This window comes from Aulonocara sp. 'chitande type north' Nkhata Bay, linkage group LG11, assembly GCF_057382095.1.
Source record: "Aulonocara sp. 'chitande type north' Nkhata Bay isolate Kocher_YH1m ecotype deep benthic linkage group LG11, A_spYH_male_GT1.1, whole genome shotgun sequence".
Classification (NCBI taxonomy): domain Eukaryota; kingdom Metazoa; phylum Chordata; class Actinopteri; order Cichliformes; family Cichlidae; genus Aulonocara; species Aulonocara sp. 'chitande type north' Nkhata Bay.
Genome location: NC_141354.1, coordinates 36,995,004 through 37,020,297, shown reverse-complemented (window position 1 = coordinate 37,020,297; position 25,294 = coordinate 36,995,004). Strand labels below are relative to the sequence as shown.

At 43.8% G+C, this 25,294-nt stretch overlaps 1 protein-coding gene across 1 annotated transcript; it reads left to right on the top strand.

Moving 5' to 3' along the window:
- The first annotated feature begins 2,676 nt into the window (after nt 1-2,676).
- On the top strand, nt 2,677-20,530 carry LOC147319716 (uncharacterized). Its single transcript, XM_086312444.1, has 7 exons — nt 2,677-2,783; nt 4,330-4,527; nt 4,641-4,754; nt 7,754-7,810; nt 14,839-15,084; nt 15,205-15,327; nt 20,138-20,530. Exons 2-7 carry the CDS (start codon nt 4,351-4,353, stop codon nt 20,210-20,212), a joined length of 792 nt encoding a protein of 263 aa, XP_086168570.1. The 5' UTR covers nt 2,677-2,783; nt 4,330-4,350; the 3' UTR covers nt 20,213-20,530.
- Nucleotides 20,531-25,294: the final 4,764 nt, after the last annotated feature.

The window sequence follows — 25,294 nt, the reverse complement described above, 5'->3', positions numbered from 1 at the left end:
TGCACAAGACATAATGTGGATTGCACAACACTGGTCACTATATTCCTCATTTCCAGTTAATACTTGTACAGCTGCTGTTATTGTGTGTGTGTGTGTGTGTGTGCATATATTTATTTATTTATATTTCCTCATACATTCTTATATAGTTCTATATTGTGTATTGTGTATTTTGTTGTACAGTTATTTTATTTTCAACTTTAATTTATATATTTTATCTTATTCTTTCCCAGTTAAATTTACCCTTCATTCTAATTTGTGTTGTATAGTTATTTCATTTTTAACCTTAATTTTTTATATTTTATTCCTTCCTAGTTAAATTTACACTTTAATTTTTCATATTTATTTCCTATCTTATTCATAGCCCTTTTTTCTTTTTTTTTTTTCTCTTTAGGTCACGAGCAGTTGTCTAAGCATTTCACTGCATATCGTACTGTGTATGACTGTGTACGTGACAAATAAAAATTTGAATTTGAACCTTGCAGTACCGGAAGGGTGCACATCATGCCAATGCTGGCGGACTGTCACGTTTACCTCTGCCCCTTGCACAAAAAGAGAAACCGGGAGCGGTTGAGGTATTCTATGCATCTCAACTGGACACATTACCGGTCAGTGTTACAGAGATCAGATGTGACACTGTGTCTGATGTGACTTTGTCTCATGTCCTGAAAATGGTAACAACTGGACGTTTCCCAGCAGCAAAGGACACAGATCAAGACCTGTCACCTTATCTGCTGCAAGAACTCACAATACAGCAGGGATACCTCATGTGGGGCGTAAGGGTGGTTGTGCCACCTAAGCTGCGCTCTCGTGTCCTGAAGAGCTCCACACAGCACATCCAGGGATAGTAAGGATGAAGAACTTAGCTCGCAGCTATGTTTGGTGGCCTGGCATTGAGTCACAAATTGAGCTTCAAGCTAAAGCCTGCTACTCTTGTCAGCGTGTGCAAAAAGAGCCTGGGTTAGCACCTTTGCACCCTTGGCTGTAGCCTTCCTGTCCGTGGGAACGGATCCATGTGGATTTTGCGGGTCCATTCGAAGGTCACATGTACCTGGTGGTGGTAGACGCATATTCCAAGTGGCCTGAGGTGCATATTATGGATGGCACCACAGCTGGTAAAACCATACAAGTGCTACAGGGTCTCTTTAGTCGCCATGGCATCCCTCACGTCCTGGTGAGTGATAATGGACCGCAGTTCTGTTTTGAGGAATTCAGGGTGTTCCTGAAAGCTAATGGAGTCAAACACATCCACTCCGTGCCATACCATCCTGCCACTAATGGTTTTGCTGAGCGTTTTGTGTAGACATTCAAGCATGCATTGAAAGCTTCCAGGGGTACAGCACCTGTGCAGCAGCACCTTGATGCGTTCCTCTTGACATATCGCAACACTCCCCATGCAATGACTAGAGAAACGCCAGCTATCTTGTTCATTGGACGCAAGCTGCGCTCTCGGCTGGATTTTCTGAAGCCCAGTGTGGTCGGAGCAGTGCGTCGACAGCAACACTCCAGGGACAGATGGTTCACTGTTGGCGAGCCTGTCCTAGTGTGTGACTATAGGAAGGGAGAGGACAAGTGGACGCACGGTGTCGTACTGGAGAAGACTGGGCCAGTGTCATACAAGGTGAATGTGGGAGCACAAGGAGTGTGGAAACGTCATGTGCCACGGTCACATTGTCATGGTCCTGAGTCTGCAGACTCAGTGTTTTGTGTTTCTTTATGCTTTTGTTTATTCTGAGTATATATTCTTTTATAATTTGCCATTTGTTAGGTTTGTGTGCTGTGCCTGCCCTGGTCCCACTTCTGTGTTCTGTCTGTCTATGGTGTCACACTGTCTGTTTGTGAATCTGTCTGTTTAGTTCAGTGTCTTGTCTGGTTCTCGGTGTCTGAGTTTCGGTTTTATTCTGAAGGTCCCCGTCTCATGTGAGTGTGTTCACTTTACGTTTCCCCTGTCCCGTCAGCTCTGATTTCTCACAGGTGTGTTACCCTCCTGTCTCTCGTCCCCTGATTACTGCTGTGTGTATTTAAGCCCTGTGTGTTCTCCTGCCTGTTGCTGGTTCATCTGTGTTCAGTTCCTCTGTCTGCGTCTCTCTGCCCCGCACCCTGTTTCTTTTGCTCTCAGGTTTGTCATTTAGTTCTCCCAGTTTAGGTTTCTCCAGTCATCTGTCATTCCTCACTGCCTGTTCTGTCACTGCCACTTCTGTAAATAAACGTCACGCTCATCACCAGTCAACTGCCTGTATTTTGGGTTTGAGATATTATGTATGAACCAAGATTTATGGTATGCTGTACAAGCTATCAACAGTAGGGGGCACCACGCCCAGTTATGTGTGTGTGTAACTTCTGTGTTATGTTAATAAAGAGAAGAAGTCAACATGTAAACAAGCTACTGTGTGTATCAGTCTGACTCTGTATAAGCCCTAATAGTGTACTGACACCATAGAGGGAATATAACAAAAATATTTATTATAAAGTTGCTGATCAAGTTTATTTCAAATGTTTGAAGTTCAAGTTTGCCATGTTTGCTGAAAATATTTCTTTAACTCTTGACATGAACTGAACATAAACTTGTGGCTCCTCTCATGTCACTGCTACCTTTTCTGCAGGTGTTACCTTATACATCATATTTTTTATGCTCACCTTTCTCACAACCGAGAGCATAAAGAGGAGGTGCTATTGATAACAGGTTTGGCCAGCTCTTGGTTTCCTCTTTCCAGTGTACCGCTTACTCGATCAGACTTGTTTGCTTTTCAAACGGAGGTGTTTAAGTTTTTGTTCTTCACTAACAGGTAAGTCTTTCATGTTTGATTCAGCTTGTAATTCAGACTAATTAAGAGTTGTGTATTTATGTAAAAAATGTGGTTTAATCTAATCGTTGTTCATTTATCTCCATGTTGTAAGTTTTAACAACATCAAAAAACACATCAAGTTGAAACTGATTTTATGATTTCTGGAAGACAAAAATACAACTTATACAGTAAGAAGTCTAATAATAAATATAAAATATAGTACATATATTTATCGATTGGTACAGGGGTTTCGGGTTATGGGTGGAAAACAACACAAAAACATGACTTCCTTGTTCCTTGAACAAGAGCGTGCAGTAAATAAAGCTGGGGCATGGTGCTGACATCACTATGTGCTGCACATTTATCTGCTAAAACTGTGGATTTAACTACATTTCTGGAGTTTTTGAAATGTGTTGCATTAAATAGAAAAGGTTTCTTTTATTTAGCTTTGTTGATATAAATGTGGCAACGATTATTGAGAAAGAGATTTTTCATGTAACAACTGAGGGAGGAAGTAGAAACAATTCAGCAGAAATGAAAGATTAAAAAATTTATAATGACAACTTTTTGTCATGTGAGGCAGAGGCAGGCAGGAAGGGGATGCAAACACAGGACTCTAGTTTTAGTTCTAGAAAACTAGAACTAAAACTCCAAACCAGAAACACAGGGAGACTTACACACATGAGGAGGTACAACAGGACAAAAGGCAAAGGAACACACAGGGTTTAAATATACAAGGGAATAATGAGGGAATGGGATGTAGGAGGGAAACACAGCTGGGATTAATTAGACATAACAAGACAAGGGGAAGAAAAATTAGACACACTGACATTGGACATGGGACTGTCAAAGTAAAACAGGAAATAACACAAACATCGAACCAGGAAAATAAGACACAACAGAAGGAACACAAGGGAGGCACAGAGACAAAACCTAAAGGAAATCACAGCAGTGCTAAAGAAAAACTAAGGAACAGAAAATACAAAAAAACAAATCATGAAAAACCCAGAACATTGAATAAACAAAAACCGAAACATGGAGTCACCCTACTACAGACCATCACACTTTTATTATGAATATAATTGTTATTATTATTATGCCAGAAATTATCTATAGAGACCAAAGTCATTTTTGTAGCACACGACAAACTTTTTTCTGCTGTGAAGTGAAAATTTTAACATAGAAGTTTATGACACGTGACCTGCTGTTGTAGCTGACACAGTAAAGGGACTGGGTACATCACTGCGGGATTCCATTTTCAGCACCTGGAGGTTGCCTTTCCATGTAAAACATTCTTGTAAACTAGTATCAGCACAGTGTTATCCATATGAAGAACCCGTGTCACCTGTTAAAGCCAACTTGAGAGCGTGCAGTGATGTGACAGTGTCCCAGCATCAAGTCGGTTTAATTAATTAAAAGATTACTTTTAAAATTATTTTTAAAGCTCCTTTGGTGGAAAGTGAAGGGAAGTGAGGTGTTTGGGTCAAATTGTTTTTCCACTAAGACTTTAATCTGATTCTTATTTCAGTTTTTTCTTGTCTCTCAGTCTCCAGGATCTCAAGACAGGATGTCAGTGACTGTGTCCAAGGCTGATGGGGTCACTGTACTCACTCTGACCACTGACCCCCAAAGTCCTTGGCCTCCTCTGTGTCAGATCTTCAAGAACCTTTGCTACATTCCAGTGTGCTGCACTGTGTCTCAGCACCTGAGAAGTCTCAACAGAGCTTCTCAGACAGTGCTGGGGGTGAGCTACAACCATCTACACATCACATTTTATATTATGCCTATTTTTTAATTTGTAGTTTTTTCTTAAAGTGCACAATGTTCACTGTTCATACTGTACTTCATTTTTCACAGACGCTGCAGATAATGATCGGGCTGCTCAACATTGGATTTGGACTTATACTCTATAACGATTGGACCTCCCCTTACATACACTACTTAGACTTTCCATTTTGGTTGGGTGCATTGGTAAGGAAATAATGATGGAATGAATGTATATATATATATATATATGTATATACATATTAGGGGTGCAACGATACACAAAATTCACGGTTCGGTTCGGTTCGATACTTTGGTGTCACAGTTCGATATTTTTTCGATACAAAAAAAATGTTCATGCCTTTTTAATTTGTCATTTATTAAAATTATAAATATATATTTTAACTCAAAAGTACAGTTTTTAAATTTAACCCTAACCCTTGTGCGTGTTTTTTATTTTGACAGCGAATACGCACCTGCGGACCACTTATGTGCAGCCCTGTTTATTTAGCTCATCATATTGCAGCCACAGAAATTCTTTTGTCCATGAAACCATAAAGCTGCACTTTCTTTTTTCCTTATAGTCTGATTTGTCATAACTTCTCCGTTTTGTGGTAAGCTTTTCTTTGGCTGTCACTTCTTCACCCTGACCGGTCTTATTTGGCTCAGCAGAACTAAAATATATATCTGTCTGTGAAGGTTCTCAGTCATCCAGGTCATAGTCAAATATATATCCTGCTGCTTTTAAACACGCACTCACATAAGCTCAGCGATTCTCTGCGCGATCAACCTCTCACATGTTTAAGCTTGCTGCGGGAGATTTCACTTGTCATGTTTGCATAGTAAGCTAACAATTAATAAGATGATGTCAGAGGAATTGGTGCACAAATTATCATCACTCACAGATCAGTGCTGTCGCTCTCTATACACAGTTCGCGCCATTGCAAAGTGAAAGCAAAAAAACAAGCGCAAATTCAAACGCGATTTCAATATGTCACATATTGACAGTGGCTCACCGATGCCAATGACATAATTACCCAGCTACATTTCCGAAAGAATGCAAAAGCATTGACATATATTTTTCCTACAATAGCCCAACGGGCAGGGCAGAGATAGATTTTGGTAGCCCGACTGAAAAAAATCGCTAGCCCCGGGACGTCGGGCTAGCGATATTGCGAGCCCTGTATCTGATTGAGGAATCACTCATCTTTGGAAAAGAGAGTTTATTACAGAGAAATGTCTCTTTCCAAAATAAAAGCTATACTATCCGCTTCTTCTGGGCTATATTCTCAGCAGCATATTAAACAGCTGTCTAAATGACTCGGCTAAAGTTAGTAGCATGCTTGCTTGTTTTTTTTCTGCTTCCACTTGTCTTTGCACTAGGATGATGTCGGCGTAAATGTGCAGTCATATTCGTTGTGTTCCCACTAGTGCTGTCAGGTTAATCTCGTTGAAATGACCTTAACGCCACAACACGGCAAATCTCCGTTAACGAGCTACCGCCGATCGCCCCGTGCATGGGGCTAGACGGCCAACACGTTAACGAGCTAACTGCGCTAACACACTAGTTCACACCAATGTAATTGAGCATTGCATGGCACATCCAACATACTGTTTTACTTTAGTCCATGACTCGCTTACCTTCAGGGTCATACGTCACATGAAAACCAAAATAATTCCAAACGCCAGATCTGAATGAGGGTGGGGGAGGTCCATGTTGTAAGGAGAGCTTAACTTCTGTCTCGCTAGCTTGCCCTGCGCTCTTCCTTCTGACGATGCTGTCTGTGTTGAGCGCTCAGTGAATCTGTGTTCGACTACTCCGCCTAGGCTGCACTGTCGACCCTAGGCGGAGTAGTCGAACGCAGATTCACTGAGCGCTCAACACAGACAGCATTGTCAGAAGGAAAGTTGATAAAATAAATTACAAATTTTGTATTGTTCGATACATATGCGTACCGAACCGAAAGCACTGTATCGAACGGTTCAATATCAATACGAATATCGTTGCACCCCTAATATATATATATATATATATATATATATATATATATATATATATTAGGGGTGCAACGATATTGAACCGTATATATATATGTGCATACATACATTGTCTAATAAGCAGCACAGTGGTTGTTATTGTTGCCTGATAGCAACAAGGTTCTGGACTGGGTGTCAGTTGTGTGCGAGTTATTTCTGGGTGATCCGGTTTCCTCCACAGCCCAAAGATGTGTTTCATGTTAACTTGTAATTCTAAATTGTCCTTAGGAGTGGAAATGAGAGTGTGTGGTTGTCTGTTTGTCATAAATTGGTCACCTGTGTTGCTCCCTTGTTAGTGAGATTTGGTTATGAAAAAAAGATGACCAGATTTGTTTTTCCATTTCACATCAGGTCATACTGGATACACAAGATGAGAAATGAAATGCCAACAAAGGGCCATGTAAACCAAACCTGTCACAGTAATGGAATAGGAATCAACTGAGTAATCTTTACGAGAAGATCATTTTGGGGGTCAAACATATCTTTCCTAAATATGTGACAGAAAGCTTAATTGCCAAGTTTTGTCCAAGATCTATCTAAGTGTGATGACACCAGTGCACATTTACACGCACCAGTTCATAGTGGCTCAAGAGTTGGGAGTTCGCCTTGTAATCGGAAGGTTGCCGGTTCGAGCCCCGGCTTGGACAGTCTCGGTCGTTGTGTCCTTGGGCAAGACACTTCACCCGTTGTCTACGGGTGGTGGTCAGAGGGCCCGGTGGCGCCAGTGTCCGGCAGCCTCGCCTCTGTCAGTGCGCCCCAGGGTGGCTGTGGCTACAATGTAGCTGCCATCACCAGTGTGTGAATGTGTGTGTGAATGGGTGGATGACTGGTTGTGTAAAGCGCTTTAGGGTCCTCAGGGACTAGTAAGGCACTATACAAATACAGGTCATTTACCATAGTTTTGCTAGGTTACATAAAAATTGGTTATAGTTCAAAATACCAGTTTACACAAACAAACCATACAATTTGTTTTTGTAAACAAACAAATTATATAGTCTTTCCAACCTCCTTAAACTGTACAATTGTTCTCTCATGGCGAAAAGTTTATTTACAACATATCCTGAGGGGATAAAATGTCCATAAAGACCCCTCTGTTTTCTCTGTTGCACTCAGTAAAAAGATGGATGTGAACTTTATTTATGTATTTATTTATTTTGTCTTTTGTCTAGTTCATCATGTTCGGCACTGTGTGCGTTTTGTCTGAGAAGTATCCAAGTCAATGTTTGGTGAGTATTTCAGCTGTAAAACATTTTCATATGATCTCTAAAGGACTTTTTGTTGTCATGTCTTATTCTTATTTGCATTCATGATAAATATATTAAACATGTACAGTATGTCCTACAGCATACACACACTTACATAAATACTGGAGGGAAGTTTGCGGAGAGAGGGCTTAACACCCCTCTAGTCTACATATAATTGCTAAATTATTTTTAGCAAATAAAATACTTTGATAAAAATGATTTCCCACTCCTGACCCCACCTCCAACTTTTCGCACTGCATCTTGAAACAGTTTATATTACAAACAACAATCAGGATGTTACATCCTCATCATGGAAAGATTGTCCACTGGCCTGTAGGTGTGAATAGACTGCAGAGTCCTGGCCTGATGAGGTAGCTCTTCTGTGTGGTGCCATCCATTTCTCCAAAGGTTGTTTGGTTTCCCTGATTCCCCAATTTTTGGCGGAGCATGTTCAGGGTTTTAAAAGCCACAGAGACGCGGTGTTTAGAAAAAATGAGTCTTAATTGTTCCGATGCTCATGACACATACAGGAACACAAAGGGTTTTCACTTAGGCAGCACTTGTCCTTCCCTCCTGGATCAGTTGGAGCTTTCTTTAGGAGCCTTCCCAGCTTTGACAAATTGTTATGACCCGGCTCTGCTAGGCGACAGCGGATGTAACATAAATGAGCCCAGAGACCAGGAGGTTAGATAAAAAGAAACACACGAGGTTTATTAACACAACTGAAAACCGTTAGTGAGAGGCACAGAAAAGAAGACCAGACACCAGCGAAGGAGGATAAGAAGGACAGACGCAACAACATTGTCATCCCCTATGTAGCCGATGTATCAGAAAAACTCAGGAGAGTTTTCTCCAAGCATGACATCCCAGTGTATTTCAGACCCAGCAACACACTCAGACAGAAACTGGTTCACCCGAAAGACAAAACGCCAAAACACAAACTTAACAATGTGGTGTATGCTGTACAGTGTAGCGAGGAATGCTCAGACCTCTACATTGGAGAGACCAAACAGCCACTTCACAAGCGCATGGCACAACACAGAAGAGCCACCTCCACAGGACAAGACTCAGCAGTCCATCTGCATCTTAAGGATAAAGGACACTCTTTCGAGGATGCCAATGTTCACATTTTGGACAGAGAGGACAGATGGTTTGAAAGAGGAGTGAAAGAAGCCATCTATGTCCACTGTGAGCGACCATCTTTGAACAGAGGCGGGGTTTACGACACCAACTCTCTGCCATCTATAATCCAGTTTTGAGATCCCTTCCCAGACGCCTTAACGCCCACTCACATCCTGGGCCATCTGACCTCAGGAATTCGCATGACAAGGTGGGGCCAGGTTTCACAATGAACACACCCGAAACTCTGGCTGATTGGGACCCACACCCAGTTTCACACCTTGGCTCAGGTGATTAGAGGATCATCAGGGGGTCCTTTTGTCCCTCTGTGGGGGTCACTCCCACTAGGTTTATATCTGGGACTCTCCACCATTTGACCTTAGAACTGAAGAAGCTTCTCGGATGAGAGGTGAAACGTCTTCAAGCAACTTAAAGAAGTCCAGACGCTTTTCTTTGCAAGCTCCTTTGACCCGTTAGTGAAACAGCTCACTAGGCAATAGAGGGATTTTAGACAAACATAACAAACAACTCAAGTAACACTACTAACACCAGTAGAACACTATTCATCTAAACATCTCACGGGAGGCAACTCAAAACAAAGGCTCAAATGAAGGCAAAAGGAGGGACAATCTACACAGCCTGTTCGAGTCAACAAGTCCCTCTTCGAATGAAGCATCCTCAGCCTTTTATATTCTCAGGTAATTGCAGGCAGCTGTGTCATAATTGCAAGCAGCTGTGTCATTGGTCTGTCGTACTCAAGGCTCCTGCAGCAGCCAATGGTGTGAGTGGTCTGACACGCTCTGATCTGCATGAAGTTGGGGCGAGCATAGGTCCGGGCCAGCCAATCCCCCGTGAGTCCTGGAGCACTTTGATTTCCATAGAGGAAGGCGGGGCCACCTGAGGCCAGAGGCCGTAACACCCCTCCCCTTAAAATACCAACTATGTTGGGCAGAAGCAGACATTACAGAGTGTGAACAACAACAAAGAACAAACACAGTAAAACATGTTTACAAGCGGGACAGACCATCAGCTAAAACATTTTCAGACCCCTTTTTATGGTGAATACTTAAGTTGTATTCCTGCAACAACAGAGCCCAGCGCATAAGGCGCTGGTTATGATTAAACATGCGAGCAAGGAACACGAGTGGGTTGTGGTCGGTGTACACAACAAGAGGTAACATACTGGATCCCAGGTATACGTGAAAGTGCTGAAGAGCCAACAACAAAGCCAGGGTCTCCTTTTCAATGGTGGAGTAGTTTAACTGATTTTTTATTGAACTTGCGGGAAAAGTAACAAACGGGGTGGTTTAATCCCTGCAAGTCTTCTTGCAACAGCACTGCCCCAGCCCCAACAGCACTGGCATCAACCTCAAGTTTGAATGGTCGCGTCAAATCAGGTGCAGCTAACACAGGGGTGTGGCAGAGGAGGGCTTTTGCACTCTCAAAAGCATCTTGACATTCACTTGACCATATAAACTCAACCTTTGGGCTGAGTAGGTCAGTCAATGGCTTCACTACAGTGGAGAAATTTTTACAAAAGTTTCTGTAGTAGCCCACCATCCCCAGAAACCTACGCAACTCACGCCTAAGTACGTCACTGTAGCTTTGGCAAACTCACACTTAGCTAAGTTGAGAGTTAGAGTAGCTTGAGCCAAACGGTGAAATACCTGGTGTAACGTTTCCAAATGATCTTGCCATGTTTCAGTGTAAACTACTAGATCATCTAGGTAGGCACTGCAGTTGGACAGGCCATGGAGGACTTTATTTACTAGCCTCTGGAAGGTGGCAGGAGCGTTAAACATGCCGAAAGCCATGACTGTGTATTGTAGAAAATCATCAGGTGTAACAAAGGTAGAGATGTTAGAGGCACGTTCAGTTAAAGGGACCTGCCAGTAACCTTTAAGAAGATCTAATTTCGTGACATACTGAGCAGTCACAATACTGTCCACACAATCCTCAACTCTTGGGAGAGGATGTGAGTTAGCCACAGTCACAGAGTTCACCTTCCGGAAGTCTGTAATAAAGCGGGGCGAGCCATCTGGCTTAGATTCCACTATACAAGGCGAGCTCCAGGGGCTTTGACTGGGCTTCGCTAAGCCATGTTGCAGCAGATAGTCAGCCTCCTGTTTCATGAGCAAGCGCTTATGGGGGCTGGCTCGATAAGGATGCTGCTTAATAGGTTTAGCTCCCTGGACATCAATGTCATGCTCTTGCACCGTAGTGCAAGTTGGCACATCCCCGAATAAACAGGTGTATTCCCTAATCAAGGCAGTTATGTCTTCTTGCTGCTCCGAAGACAGATGCTCAAGCCAACTCGGCAATGCATTCAGCATTTCTGAGTTAGACAGACGGGGTCTAGAACAGGTGGGATAACTTATGTTTAAACCATCAACCTCGTCCACCCCTCCTTCCTCTAGGTGGCTTGAGGCTACAATAGGAGCACAGAACCCAGCAGGCTCTGGTGTTGACCGAGGATGGTACAGTTTCAACATGTTTATGTGACAGACGCGTGTTTTGCGTCTGCGGTCGGGAGTGCAAATTACATAATCTGTCTCCCCTCTCCATTCACAAACTTTAAAGGGGCCGCTATACCTAGCAGACAAGGCTGAGCCTGGAACAGGCAAGAGCACAAGAACTTGGTCACCCACCTGAAAGGTTCTTTTAACAGAAGCCTTATCATAATGGCGTTTCATCTTTCCCTGTGAAACGGCAAGGTGCTGTTTAGCCAGAGCGTTGGCTTGATTCAAACGCTCACGGAAGTGCTTTACATAACTGCTGACATTTACTTCGAAAACTCCATGTGGGCTCAAAAATGCCTCTTTCAGAGCTTTGAGGGGTCCCCGTGGCCTATGGCCAAATACCAGTTCAGAAGGACTAAAACCAAGTGACTCCTGCACAGCGTCACGGGCAGCAAATAACACAAATGGAACACCCTCATCCCAGCTCTTTTCAGACTTCAGGCAGTATTGGCGTAGCATCGTCTTTAAGGTCTGGTGCCACCGCTCTAATGCACCTTGCGATTCAGGATGATAAGCAGAGGACACGACATGCTTGACACCTAGAGTGCTAGCCACTTGTTTGAACAACTTAGATTGAAAGTTTGAGCCCTGGTCAGTCTGTATGACCTTTGGCAAGCCAAACACTGAAAAGAATGTTGTCAACGCCTTAACAACAGATTTTGCTGTAACCTTATGTAACGGGACAGCCTCGGGGAAACGGGTAGCTGCACACACGATCGTGAGAAGGTATTGCTTTCCTGATTTTGCTCTAGGTAGTGGACCCACACAGTCTACTATGACATGGTCAAATGGCTGATCCACTACAGGAATGGGACACAACGGAGCCGGGGGTATGACCTGATTAGGTTTACCTGCAATCTGACATACATGGCAACTGTTGCAAAATTTAGAAACATCATGCTTCATACCAGGCCAAAAGAAATGTTTTAATAGTAGCTGGTATGTTTTCGTGATGCCCAAGTGTCCCGACCACTGGCTTTCATTGGCAAGGGCCAGGATTTTCTGTCGGTACACAGAGGGCACGACAATCTGCACCTGGTGGAGACCATTGAAGCAGTAGAACATCATGTTCTACAAAATAGGCTTGTTGCTCTTTTTGCAAGTAACACTACTAGCACCAGTAGAACACTATTCATCTAAACATCTCACTGGAGGCAACTCAAAACAAAGGCTCAAATGGAGGCAGGAGGCAAAAGGCAAAAGGCGAGACAATCTTCACAGTCTGTTCGAGTCAACAAGTCCCTCTTCGAATGAAGCATCCTCAGCCTTTTATATTCTCAGGTAATTGCAGGCAGCTGTGTCATAATTGCAAGCAGCTGTGTCATTGGTCTGTCGTACTCAAGGCTCCTGCAGCAGCCAATGGTGTGAGTGGTCTGACACGCTCTGATCTGCATGAAGTTGGGGCGAGCATAGGTCTAGGCCAGCCAATCCCCCGTGAGTCCTGGAGCACTTTGATTTCCATAGAGGAAGGCCAGAGGCCGTAACACAAATGTCCAGCTGGGATAACCACATTTACTCAGGGCCTTCTTGAGGTGATGTTCTTCTGCTTCCCTGACCACTTTGTCTGTGGGGATGGTGTTCATTCTGTGTTGTAGCGCACTGGTAACACCCAGATTGTGCTCCACTGGATGGTGAGAGTCAAACCTTAAATACTGATCTGTATGCGTGGTTTTACGGTACACATCAATATTTAAATGTCTCTCGTTACTGATGGAAATCTTACAGTCTAAGAAGGCTAACCTGCAACTTTTCATATTCAATGGTACTCATGGCCACTGATCAATGGTCTTTGATCAGTAGTTGTAGATCAGAGGTCGTGACAATTTGCATACTAATGGTCAAGAAACTGACCTCACAGCCCATTGTTCATCAGTGGTGCTAGTTTCAGTAAGTATGCAAATGAGACTGAAGAGGATGGATGAGTGACCAAACGTTTCTCCCACTGAACCAGCTTTCTGGGATTTCCTTACCTGGATGATTGAGCATTCATGAAGACAACAGTCACAATAGATTTCCTGAGAGATTACACTGAATAGGGGATGTGATCCAGAACTCGTTCTGTTTCTATATTTCATTATGTCAAGAAGAATAAAGGAAGAGGAAAATGAAAAAGAGGCAGATTAGCTGGCTAAGGTTAAAAAACTGCTGCCTAAGTTTAAACGTAACTTCTGTACAATTATAATTCACGTCGAAGAAGCTCTCATTTTTTAGAAATCTGGCCAAATTAGTGAACCCCCCTCCACAAATGTGATTATCTAGACTTGGGACCAGGAAGCAGAGTTGCAGTTTTATTATGTGTCTCTGCAGCTTCTCTCCTCCTGTCACCCCCCCTTAAAAAGAAAAATCCCATCCTCTGAGAGACTGTGTCAGCTGCCAGACAAAAAAAAAAGAACAAACAATCCAAAAACATTTAAAAAAAATCACAAAGAATAACAGCAAAGTCCACAACTATCCACAACTGCACCAAAGCGTTTTGAAAGCGCTCTCGAAATCGCATATATTTCCAAACAGAGCTGTCCCATTGCAGTGTGGATGTTTGAAAACGCAGACTTTCTAAAACGATGATGCATTTTAGTCATGTGATGCAGTCATGTGACCAATTAAACAAAGATAGCGGAGTGCATTATACAGCAGTTGTTTTGATTGCTGTATAAATTTTGACAGCCCTAAAAAAAGATTAACATCAGTTTGTACGTGCTCCAGATAGCTTTTATTTAAGTTCTTTAATTCTCACTCGCTTTTGCGCAGGACTGGAGCGTAAGCGTTTTGGGCCGTTTCAATGTAGACGCACAATTCTGTGAAAATGACTGAAAGCGCTAGTGTGGACGCGGAGAGTTTTCAGATGAAAACGCCATTTTCAAATCTATCCGGGCTAGTGTGGATGTAGCCTAAGGGGAGACAATGCTAGGGACACAGACATGAGACAAGGGACCGTCAAAGTAAAAAGACATGAACACAAGGGAGCACAGTGAACACCTAAACACTGGAAGAAAATAACAAAAAATCAGAAAACTAAAAATTGATAAACACAAAACATAAACATGGAGTCACCAGATTCCGGACCATGACATCTACGACAGAGATTCCAAATCTGAAGAATCATCAGAATCAGATACTTCATTAATCTGAAGTGAAGAATAACATTAACAAACCAAAAACAGAAACCCCAAACTTAACATGAAAATAACAACCATCATATCCTAAAGCAGCAACTAGACAGAAACCAACGTTTAGATTAATGAGGAATCCAGGCATGACTATGAAAACATGTGTACTCACAGAGGCTATGATACTTTAGTCTAAGAATGCACTAAGTGTCATTTATGGTTTGGATATTTTCTTGTACATTAACTGGTCATTTTTGTTTTTCAGGTCATCCTTACCGTGATTCTGAATCTGGCTGGAGGTGCTTTTGCCATGACAGGCAGTGCACTGTACGGCGTTTATTTAGGAGACATTGGCTTTCGTTGGAACTATGATTGCTACAATGGCTACAATGGCTACAATGGTTACAATGGCTACAATGATTACGGGTATGGAAGGAAAACAATAAGGCCTCCATCTTTAGACGAAAAACTCCTTCAGGAGAAATGCTTGGAGGGCCGAGCAGTGCTGGTGGTAAGTTAGGGAAAGCAGAAAGAAAAATCGCACATATACACTATATGATACTATCTTATATACTGCAGTATATAACATTTTGAGACTTTAGATGAAACACTGTTGTTTGTGTCCCATCAGATGCTCCTGAGAAGCATCAGTGCTGTGATGATCACCTTGTCTGTTCTGGAGTTCTGTGTTGTGATAAGCTCTGCTGTCCTGGGAATCGAGGCTCTGAGTAACAAAGAAAAAGGACAAAACAAGGTAGATAATGGACAACACAATGGTTCAAGCACATTCTGATAAACATGTTAAATAGTAGAAGATGTTGGCTGAACACATGAAGTGTTCTTGCAGGAATTCTGTTTGTTTTGTCTGAATATCAGTGAAACCAGGTAACAGTGAGTCTGTGCAGTGTTCTCATGCTCTCTACCAGTTTGAGTGAGTCAGTTAAAGTTTATATCTGATGTACAGACAGAGAGCAGGATGACAACATAAAACAAAACAACAGCCCATCATGACTTTAAGGCATGAAGCTCAGTCAGTCCCACGTCTGGCTCCCACGTGGACCGGCCCAGGACAGCAAGTCCAGAGTTCAGGCTGCAGATTTTAGGGAGAGACTGTGTGAATCAGAGCTTGGTGGTGGAACTGCTGCAGAGAGAGAGAGAGATCCTTGAGGAAGAAGAACTGTTGGGACTAATAAAAAGATAGACCAGAGGAAGTTTGAACAGCTGTGCCCAACTTTATGTTAGTTTGAAAAACAACAGCTTATCAAAATTTGTTTTAATAAGATCCATCCATCCATTCATCTTCATCCGCTTTATCCGAGGCCGTGTCGCGGGGGCTGCAGCCTAAGCAGAGAGACCCAGATCTCCCTCTCCCCAGCCACCTCCTCCACCCAGCCACCTCCTCCAGCTTATCCGGGGGAACACCAAGGCGTTACAAGGCCAGCTGAGAGATATAATCTATCCAGCATTTCCTGGGTCTGCCCCGGGGCCTCCTCCCGGTGGGACATGCCTAGGGTTGCCAACCGTCCCTTAAAAAACGGAATCGTCCCGTATTTCGAAACAAAAGTACACGTCCCGTATTGAGCTAATAAGGGACGCACTTTGTCCCGTAATACAGTGAGAATCAAAAGTAGTCTATAAATGTTAATGGAATTAACGCTTTGTTTGAAAACATAATTCCCAGCCCCTCTCCTGCTTTGTGACCAATGAGCTGACAGCACACTTATGACAATTCGAGTATGACGATTCAGATTACCGCTCATCTCATTGGTCGAGGAAAGGTCGCTTACGGAGAAAATACCGGAAGACAACAGATGACCACAACAACAAGCATGGCCAACAGGGAAACAAACGCCGACACTGCGGTGCAAGTCTCGGACGACAGTACACCTAAAGCTGGGCAGACACTGTGCGATTTTTTCATTCGCGTTATTCAGCTCCTGCTCAAACTGCACAATTGACTCGCAGGGGTTAAAAGTTGGTAGGTCACGATGCAGGTCTCACACTATACGGCCCGATGCTCTGATGCGACCTGAGTGCTCACACTGTGCCTCCATAACATGAAGGTTATAACAGAAAATCTGTCGCGCTCTCCCTCTGTCTTTCACTCACACAGACACACCACCACCATCAACTTTGCTAAATTGCTAATGAAAAACATTGATCAGGCAGCTGTGGTTGAGCAGCAGTGTAAATCCAACTATTTTCATGGTTGTTGTGGTCGTGATCATTTTGTGAGGCCACATCGAAAAGGCTCGGATGAGCTTTCCAAAGTTCTACAAGTTGTGCCTCCATCGCTTGTGTCCAGATCACACGCTGCACTGCCGTGCTGCTCCGTCTTTTTCGCTGACATTTGTGTTTGCGCGTGCGCAGTGTGACAAACTGCGGTGACACCCTCACGACCAAGCGATTGATGATCGGGAGCTGGTCGTGAGGTGTTAATCGCTTCTCGTTACCCCACGTATACTACACGATGCACGATGAAGGCCAAAATCGGGCCGATCGCCAAATCGGTCGCACGACTCAAAAATCGGTTCAAAATGGGCCAAAAATCGCACAGTGTGAGCCCAGCATTACACTCACACAGACACACCACCACCACCATCAACTTTGCTAAATTGCTAATGAAAAACATTGATCGGGCAGCTGTGACTGAGCAGCAATGTAAATCCAACTATTTTCACGGTTGTTGTGGTCGTGATAATTTTGTGATGCCACATCGAAAAGGCTCAGATGAGCTTTGAAAAGTTCTACAAGTTGTGCCTCCATCGCTTGTGTCCAGATCACAGGCTGCACAGCCGTGCTGCTCCATCTTTTACACCAACGTTTACGTGTTTGCGCGCGAGCAGTGTGAGCGGCTGTGATGAGACCCTCACGAGCGATTGATGATCGGGAGCTGGTCGTGAGGTGTTAATCGCTTCTCGTTACCCCACGTATACTACACGATGCACGATGAAGATCACTCAAAAATCGGCTCAAAATGGGCCTAAAACCGCACAGTGTGAGCCCAGCATTAGAGCAGCAATGTTTGTTCCCCTCAGAGAAAGGGAAGAATGGGAAAAGGAAAACACCTGGCTGGAAAAAGTTAATATGGGCATGTGCAGTGAATATCAGCGCTATGTGGCCAGAAGTGTGATAATATAATTTATTTTGTGTAATAAACAACTGCAAGGATAGATGATTACAACAAATAGATGACTAATACATAAAAGTAATACATAGATGAATAATGATGATGAGTTAAGATGCGTAATCATGGGAACAAGTGGGTTTACAAACAGGAGCAGCTGATTAGCATTAGAAAAGCTGAAATAATACCTCAGCTGAAGCCAATTGTACTAAATGCACTAAATGTGCACTGTTACAAGAATGTTTTTCTTTCTATTGTTTTCTATTATTTTAAGTTAAGCAGGACAGAGTTCTTTTAAAGAAAGATTTACTTATATTCTCAAAAGTTAAGCATGACAGGCTTCTGTTTAAGAAAGAGACCTGTTTTATTGTGTTAATGTTGTCATTTTGAGCTAAAAATAAATGGCTAAATGATCATTTGTTTCACATGTGTTCATATCACAAAGAATAAACATCTACTTAAATCAAATTCAAGTCAAATGGTTAAAAAAATAATTTCACACACAAAAAAAGAGCTAGAAAATTCACCACACTGGGAAGGGTGAAGACAACTGGGTCGCCCGGCCCTGGCCACGAGGTGTCCCTTATTTATTTTTCAGGGAGTTGGCAACCCTAGACATGCCTGAAACACCTCACCCAGGAGGCACCCAGGAGGCATCCTTGTCAGATGCCCGAACCACCTCAGCTGGCTCCTTTCGATGTGGAGCAGCAGCGGCTCTACTCTGAGCCCCTCCTGGATGGCCGAACGTCTCACCCTATCTCTAAGGGAGAGACCAGCCACCCTTCGGAGGAAGCTCATTTCTGCCGCTTGTATCCGCGATCTCGTTCTTTCGGTCACTGCCCACAGCTCGTGGCCATAGGTGAGGGTAGGGACGTAGATCGACTGGTAAATTGAGAGCTTCGCTTTTACACTCAGCTCCCTCTTCACCACGACGGACCGGTGCAGCATCCGCATCACTGCAGCCGCAGCCCCAATCCGTCTGTCGATCTCCGGCTCCCTTCTCCCATCACTCGCGAACAAGACCCCGAGATACTTGAACTCCTCCATTTGGGGCAGGAACTCATCCCCGACCTGGAGTGGGCACTCCACCCTTTCCCGGCTGAGAACCATAGCCTCAGATTTGGAGGTGCTGCTCCTCATTCCCGCTGCTTCACACTTGGCTGCGAAGCGTTCCAGTGCAAGCTGGAGGCCCTCACCCGATGAAGCCAACAGAACCACATCATCCGCAAAAATCAGAGATGAGTGAAAGCCCTCCGCCACTTGGCTGCGCCTAGAAATCCTGTCCATAAAAATTATGAACAGAACTGTTTACAAAGGGCAGCCCTGGCGGAGCCCATCACCCACCGGGAACGAGTCCGACTTATTGCCGGCAATGCGAACCAAGCTCTTGCAACGGTTGTATAGGGATCGAATGGCCCGTAACAATGGGCCAGACACCCCATACTCCCGCAACACCTCCCACAGGACACCCCGAGGGACACGGTCGAATGCCTTCTCCAAGTCCACAAAACACATGTAGACTGGTTGGGCAAACTCCCATGCACCCTCAAGTATCCTCGAGAGGATAAAGAGCTGGTCCAGTGTTCCGCGACCAGGACGAAAACCGCATTGTTCCTCTTGTATCTGAGGTTCGACTAGCGGACGAACTCTCCTTTCCAGCACCCTGGCATAGACTTTCCCAGGGAGGCTGAGGAACGTGATCCCCCTGTAGTTGGAACACACTCTCCGGTCTCCCTTCTTAAAGATGGGGACCATCACCCCGGTCTGCCAGTCCAGGGGTACTGCCCCTGATCTCCACACAACATTGTAGAGGCGTGTCAACCAGGACAGCCCTACAACGTCCAGAGCCTTCAGGAACTCGGGGCGGACCTCATCAACACCAGGGGCTCTGCCACCAAGGAGCTGTTTAACTGCCTCAGTGACCTCGCCCCCGGAGAGTGGCGGGTCATTCCCCTCATCCCCAGACTCTGCTCCCTCCTCGGAAGCTGTGTCAGTGGGATTAAAGAGGTCCTCGAAGTATTCCTTCCACCGCCTGACAATTTTCTCAGTCGACGTCAGCAGCGCTCTGCCAGCACTATACACAGTGCAGGTAGAGCACCGCTTCCCCCTCCTGAGACGCCTGACGGTTTGCCAGAATCTCTTCGAGGCAGTCCGAAAGTCTTTTTCCATGGCCTCTCCGAACTCCTCCAACACCCGAGTTTTTGCTTCAGCCACTGCCCGATCCGCATTCCGCTTCGCCTGTCGATACCTGTCGGCTGACTCCGGAGCTATTGTTTTAATAACAATAAAATAAATTGTAATTGCACTTTATTTTTAATGTCACCTTAAATGTTGATTCCTTTGTGTATTCCTGCATGAAAATGTCATCAAAGTGTGCACAGTCGTGTTTGTGACTGGAGGGAGTTTACACTTCACAAATATTATTTTTCTCTTTTAGAGCACTGACGACCCAGAGCTCTACAAACCTATGCTGGAGGAAGTCACTGCACAGCCTGTGGCATTAACAGCCTGACTCTGTTCACGAAATATCAGCGATTTACACACATTCTTACTAATAACTTACTGATAATATACGAATTATTACTGTGTTTTGATGTAGTGATGTATATCTTATGTTTAGTTAGATCCCAGCACCTGCGTATGTAAAAAATAATTGTTACAAGTCTTTTCTTTTCTTTCTTTTTTTACAGAAGTGTTTAAACAGGGAATGTCAGGTGGAGGTTGTTACTTTTAAATGAGGTTTGAAATTTTAAGAAACTCAAATTTTTACTTTTCTCAGCCTGTGCTGTAAAGGATTTCTTGGTATGTTCAATAAAACATGAAAAGTTCAGCTGTTGTGCGTTTTTTTTTTAAAATTCAGATTGTTTGCCTGTAATCGTGAATCAGATCGAGACCAAAACACATTCTCATTGCATTTGGAAGAAAAACAATAAAAGGTGAATCAAATAGACCATTACGGTAAGGCTGGGATGGTCAATGTGGTAAAGTAAATCCGTTGGGCATCTTCCCTCGTCTTTAGACAATAATTCTGATGGAAAAAGAGCCAAACGGGACAGGCAAAAAAACAAAGAGAAAAAAAAAAGGATGTAAATCCTTAGGTGACGGCCAAGCAAAAAACAAGGTCATAGTCCCCCCGTGAGAGGGGCCAGCGTGTAAGAGTTTGTGGAATGTTCTTTGTCTGTGTCTCTGTATATAAGATGTAAGGGCGATGGCCACAATTCAGAGATGGTCCTGGTGTTTCACTGGGATGCTCTCTCCACATTGCAATGTGTTTATTAAACCCACTTCAACTCAAGCTCACTGGGTGTGTTGAAGGTTATTGTTAAAATTTCCATAACACAAGAAAGGTGTGGTTTGTGTCTATGAACAGTGAACACCCGTGTGTACACCTGTGTGCACACCTGTATGGATGAGCGTGTTATTATTCAAATGGTTTCTCCATATAATCATCTTCTAGGGGGTATGGGGAGCCATAGCCCCGTCCCCCAGGTCATGAAGCAGGCATTGAGGAGATCAGGCCCGAGACATCCAGAGGCCCCAAGAGCCCAAGGAGGACCATCGGAGGGGCATCCTTGCCACCCTCCTGGGAATAACTGAGTAGAGCCCCAGACAAGAGGCCAACCAGCAGCCATGGAGCAGAAACCAGAGGGGGCTGCAGTGGCGTTCCCGCCAGCTGTGCCCAAGTGAACCAAACCGTAGGCCCAGAGGCCTGAGGGCCCTCCATCCCCCGGAGGAGACCTGACCAAGCCCGGCCCCTCCAAGGAGCCACCAGGAGTGAACTGGTACATACCTGAGTGCCCAGCCCAAAAACCACCAACCGACACCTGAGGGCATCAGCAACCAGCAGGGAGTGTAGTGAGAGGAGATAGGCTTCCATACTCTGGAGGGCCTGAGATGTTCCCAGACGTGGAGTCTAAGACCCGACCTGACATATAGACACAGACACAAACATGCATTCCCCCCCCCCCCCCTCCCCCCCATGGACGCATATGCAAATACTCAGCACTCACCCAATGTAAAGGCAGACACTAATGGACACTGTACACACAATCATACTCCCCAAACATACTCTATACCCCATGTCCAGGTAAACTCACCCCCCGAGGGTGAAACCACACATAGACCCAGGAGATGTTGCCCTCTCCTTTCAGGTGGAGGCAAGCAGACCGCCTCCGCTCCGCAGCAGCAGGGAGGCCCCGCATCCCAGACCCCAGTCGGACAGCCAATATCTCCTCCCAGCCCCTCCGCCCCGATGGCTAACAGAGAACGGGAGTGTGTGAAGACCCCATACCTCCCTCCTCCCGCTCATGTGTAGTGTGCTGCGTGTTGTTCTAAAGTGCATTTAAAACACGGGAGGGCATGGTGCTTCCTGCCAGAGAGCAGCAGGTGTAGCACGAGCCCTCCTCAGAACCCTCAATGTCTACATGCATTTAAAATTGAGAGGAGGTATAGTGCTGGCGGAGCGCTGCTGACGTTGACTGAGAAAATTGTCAGGCGGTGGAAGGAATACTTCGAGGACCTCCTTAATCCCACTGACACGTCTTCCGAGGAGGAAGCAGAGTCTGGGGATGAGGGGAATGACCCGCCAATTTCCGGCGAGGCGAGGCGAGGCTGCCATATCGCCCCTCTGGCCATCACCAGTAGGCAGCAGGTGAAGAGTCTTGACCACGGACACAATACAGAGAGTGTCCGAGCCGGGGCTCGAACCGGCAATCTTCTGATCACAAGCGAACTGCCAATTCTTGAACCACGATCGCCCTAAACAGCAATGATAATAATACTTATGTGAAGTAACACAAGCTTATAGGAATCGTGTTATATACTTTTCCATAGCATTACATTTGAATTCAACAGTTCAATCTTTCAAATAACGGACAGATATTTGTGACATCACGATACATTTGTGAATGTATTTTAACAATCTAAATATGCATATGTACAGATAGTTACATTTAATAATCATGAAAATTATGTTTTATTACATTACAGTGATTTAACGTTAATTTACATTTGAAATGTGGAATCACAGTCTATTTACGTAACTTTAATGATATTGAATCAGACCAAGATGACATGAAATTTTCAGCAAAATTAGAATTCAAATATTTTGAGTAGCACAACATTAATCATCTCCGTCCTTTTCTCACCCCACATGTCGCTGCCATTCTTGTCCATAGCCTTGTTACTTCCCGGATTGATTATTGTAATTCACTTCTTTTTGGTCTTACTTTAATGATATTCTAGAAGAACAGAACAAAACTGTAAAATGAACAATAAAATACTTTCATATTAGGATTGTGGTTGTTAGTTCACATCCATTGGCCAATGCTTAGCTTCATGTTATTATGTGTCCCAACATCCAATGGCATGTCACATTGTTTTCATGGCCACACCCTCACCCCAGGTGCAGAGGCCTATTTCTGGTCAGGAATGTTGTGAATACTTTGAGATTTATATTAATTGCAATTCCTACCTCTACATTTATTTTTTTAAATATATAATTAGCACAGCATGGCCGTGCAATGTTTTATATGGGGTTTTTTTTGTTTTTATTCCTATTAATTATATTTTTAACTTGTCTCTGAATTATTGAATCAGACCAAGATGACATGAAATTTTCAGCAAAATTAGAATTCAAATATTTTGAGTAGCACAACATTAATCATCTCCGTCCTTTTCTCACCCCACATGTCGCTGCCATTCTTGTCCATAGCCTTGTTACTTCCCGGATTGATTATTGTAATTCACTTCTTTTTGGTCTTACTCAAAAATCCACCCACAAGCTCCAACGTGTCCAGGACTCTGCTGCCCGTATTATCACCAGGACCCCTTCTGTCCACCACATCACTCCTGTCCTGCAGCAGCTTCATTGGCTCCTGGTCAAATATCGCATCAATTTCAAAATACTCTTGCACAAATTTAAGGCTATTCATCATCTCTCTCCTCCATATCTCTCTGATCTGGTTCAGATCACCGCCCCATCTCGGTGTCTTAGATCTTCTTCTTCCCTTTCTCTCTCTGTCCCCTCCCCCCGTCTTGCCACCATGGGTAGCAGGGCTTTCAGCTACTCTGCTCCTCGACTCTGGGATTCCCTTCCTCCTGATTTAAGAAATATCTCTTCCTTCTCTCTCTTTAAGTCATAACTCAAAACTCATTTGTTCAAAATAGCTTATCAAACATAGCTTCTCCACTCGGCTATTTTCAATTTGATTTATGTCTTATGCTTTTATGATTGTGTAAACTGCTTGTTTTTATGTTGCTGTTATTATTCTACCGTGTACAGTGTCCTTGAGTGTTCTGAAAGGTGCGTTCAAATAAAATGTATTATTATTATTTTTCCACCAATACAAAAGGGCTGTTTTTTGTTTTGTTTTGTTTTTATTTTTTGCTCATAAGCAGAGAGTGCTTGCTAGCGCTGTCTTTAGACAGTAAATGTGACGAAACTATTCAGGAAAAAACGCTGCGTATATATTGTTTATCATAACTCTGGGTTTACGTGGCCTATCAACACCATTTAAAAACTGGTATATATCACCTTGTTGCTTTGTCATCTTGAAGTGGTCATGTGATTGGCTTACCACGACTACTTTATTCTTCCTCAGTCAAACAGCAGCACTCGTGCAATTGTTTTGCCCCCCCTGAGCTCCAGGTGTTGTGCCAAAAAGTGATCATCTGGTAGAAAGTGATTGCTGTCTGCGGGAGCGCGCGCAGCTGCTTAAAGCTGTAGCGCCCAGATTACTTACATAGAGAGCTAAGTCTGTGCAACTGATGTAAGGTGCAGTAAGCTGAAGACAGCTTCAACCGTTGTTGAAAAATTGTAACGCGACCGCCCCGCATTTTCTTGTTGGTAACGGTAACGACATTGTAACGATAGAAATAGTAATTAGTGTTGAATATCAACACTTCACTGAGTTCTTTTGATTTCTCATAGGCATCCGATGGAAGACAAAACCCTGCTCAGTACACCATTTCACACTTTATTCTGTTACACAATTACTTCTCGAAGGGAGATGCGTCCTGCATGACACGGTTCCGCGGTTCTCAAAATGGTTGTGTGCCCCTAACAGTTTTATTACAGAAGCAGAACGCTGTTATTCATCACTGGTTGCCTGTGGAGAAGTGGACACGGCTCATAACCTTTTTCTTGTAATTGTACAATAAAGGTGTAGTAAGAGTGTTGCTGTGACCACCAGAGAGTGCTGTTGTATTTCTTTCCTGTTTACTTTTTCCAAACTGTGCAGCAAACGCACCAAGTTTGTTAACAGGTGATTCTTTTAATTATGTTTGACTGATTGTCCCAATTAATTGTCAAAGGAGCTTGCAAAGAAAAGCGTCTGGACTTCTTTAAGTTGCTTTCAAGCAACTTAATTAAAGAAGTCCAGACGCTTTTCTTTGCAAGCTCCTTTGACTACGATGACCTGGATGACTGAGAACCTTCACAGACATACGTCCCAATTAATTAATTGTAATAAAAATCTTTATTATAAAGTTGCTGATCAAGTTTATTTGATGAATGTTTGAAGTTTAAGTTTGCCATGTTTGCTGAAAATATTTCTTTAACTCTTGACATGAACTGAACATAAACTTGTGGCTC